Source organism: Otolemur garnettii, unplaced genomic scaffold, assembly GCF_000181295.1.
Source record: "Otolemur garnettii isolate 467f Iridium unplaced genomic scaffold, OtoGar3 scaffold00001, whole genome shotgun sequence".
Classification (NCBI taxonomy): domain Eukaryota; kingdom Metazoa; phylum Chordata; class Mammalia; order Primates; family Galagidae; genus Otolemur; species Otolemur garnettii.
The window spans coordinates 38,957,084-38,958,960 of record NW_003852396.1 but is presented as its reverse complement, the minus strand read 5'-3'; the positions used below and the strand labels follow the sequence as shown (position 1 = coordinate 38,958,960).

Below are 1,877 nucleotides of genomic sequence, written 5' to 3'. Positions count from 1 at the left end.
CTGAGGCAAGAGAATCACTTAAGCCCAAGAGTTGGAGGTTGCTATGAGCTGTGAAGCCACAGCACTCTACCCAGGGCGACAGCTTGAGACTGTCTCAAAAAAAAAAAAAAAAAGGATCCAAGCAGGCACTGTGGCACAGATGGGTAATCCTAGCACCCTAGGAGGCCAAAGCAGGAGGATCATTTGAGGCCAGGAGTTGGAAAGCAGTCCGGGCAAAAGGGAGAATCTGCCTCTACAAAAAAAAAAAATTTGCGAGGGCAGCACCTGTGGCTCAAAGGAGTAGGGGGCCGGCCCCATACGCCGGAGGTGGCAGGTTCAAACCCATCCTCCGCCAAAAACTGCAAAAAAAAAAAAAAAAAAAAAAAAATTAAGTGGATGATCTCTATGGACACTTAGAAACTAAGAGTTTATGTTGAGAAAAAGAGGGCAAAGAGAAAAGGGGGAATGCTAAATCCTACTGGTATAAAAGCCACTATTCACAAGAACCTTCTGGTTACTGCACAAAATATACAAAGCAAACCCAACTCTCATAAGTTGATTCCTAGAAAAGGTTAAGAAAATCAGACATTCAGATCCAAAGTGTGTGTGTTTGAAAATGGCTGTGAATGGCTCTTTTTGTCTGTTCCTATATTTTATACTTTCAAGAAGTTTCGAATCTCTCCTGGCCGAGTGCTACCTTCCCTGTTCGCGGTTTCTCAATTTGCAAGCATGCCTTTATTCGTACCTTACACTCTGAGTTAGTGATGGAGTCTTTGGCAGTCAAAGTAACGACTCTGCAAAAGTAGCTGCCTCTGCAAGGTGTCAGAAAGATCAGTGCTCCTCACCCGGAACTCAGGTCCCCATGGGACACGGCTCACACTCTCCACTAGTTCCAGACGTGAAAGCGCCAGCGGTGAGGTTTTCACAAGTCAGAAAGTGTGCCTAACCGCCAAAGGCTCCGAGAGGAGGAGGACGCCGGGGGCCGAGCTCCGTGCGGGGCATTTCTCCCTCATCTGAACTGCCCCAGCAACTCGGGCGCAGCTGGACGTTTGGAGGAGTACCCAGGTGTGGGGAGATGGGCTGCAGAAGGCTCTGCCCTGTAACTTGGGCAAGTCCCTTACTCTCCAGAGGGAAATTCTGGGAAGGTTATCTACAGGAGCTTCCCACAGCTTCCTTAGAATTCACAACTTTCGGGGTCCCCGGCACCAACAGGGAAACAAGCTCGCCCCTTCCATACCCCATCCCAGCCTTCCTCGCTCCACCGCCTGGACCGCGGGAACGAACACACCCGTCCCAGGGCGCAGCCCGAAGGCCAGAGGAAGGGCAGAAAACACCAAATCCCGGTCTCCGCACCCTCCACCCCAAGCAGGCCTCCGGCCCCAATCCGGCCCGGCCCGCCCCTCCCCGCGGTCACCGCCCGCCCGTCCCGCTTCCACCCAGGGGAAGTGGGGAGCGCGCCGGCGAGGGCCGGACCAGGGGCCCGGACAGGGGGCTCCCACCTTGAGCTGAGACTTGGAGACCTTGCCGCTGTGGTCTAGGTCGAGCGCGGTGAAAGCGTGCCAGATGGCCTTGAGCAGCTCGTCCTGCAGACTTCCCATGACGACGACCCTTGCAGCCCCTGCTGCCCCGCCGGCCCTGAACGCCTCTGCGGCCCCTCGGCCTCTGCCAACACCACCCGGCGCGCGGTCACCTGACCGCGGCAGCCCCGCCCCCAGGCCCCGCCCACCCGGCGCCTGCCGGGAGAAGCCCGCTCTTTAGCTGCGACGCAGGTCGGAAGGGCTGGCAGTCCATGCTGGTGGGAATGCTTGGCCTTCTGACCTGGCTAGGACGGTAAACACCATCCTGTATCCCCCTACTCTTTCCCAGACCAGCTCAGGACTTTTTTGGTGGCCTTGTAC

The 1,877-nt window shown here is 56.0% G+C and overlaps 1 protein-coding gene across 1 annotated transcript in view; it reads right to left on the bottom strand.

The window, feature by feature from the left end:
- The window catches only part of SWAP70 (switching B cell complex subunit SWAP70), an 87,613-nt gene extending 85,948 nt beyond the window's left edge, over positions 1–1,665 (bottom strand). The window contains exon 1 of the mRNA XM_003781092.3: positions 1,479–1,665. Coding sequence (XP_003781140.1) covers positions 1,479–1,577 — 99 coding nt within the window. The 5' untranslated portion in view covers positions 1,578–1,665. The remainder of the gene's footprint in view (positions 1–1,478) is intronic.
- Between the last annotated feature and the right edge of the window lie 212 nt (positions 1,666–1,877).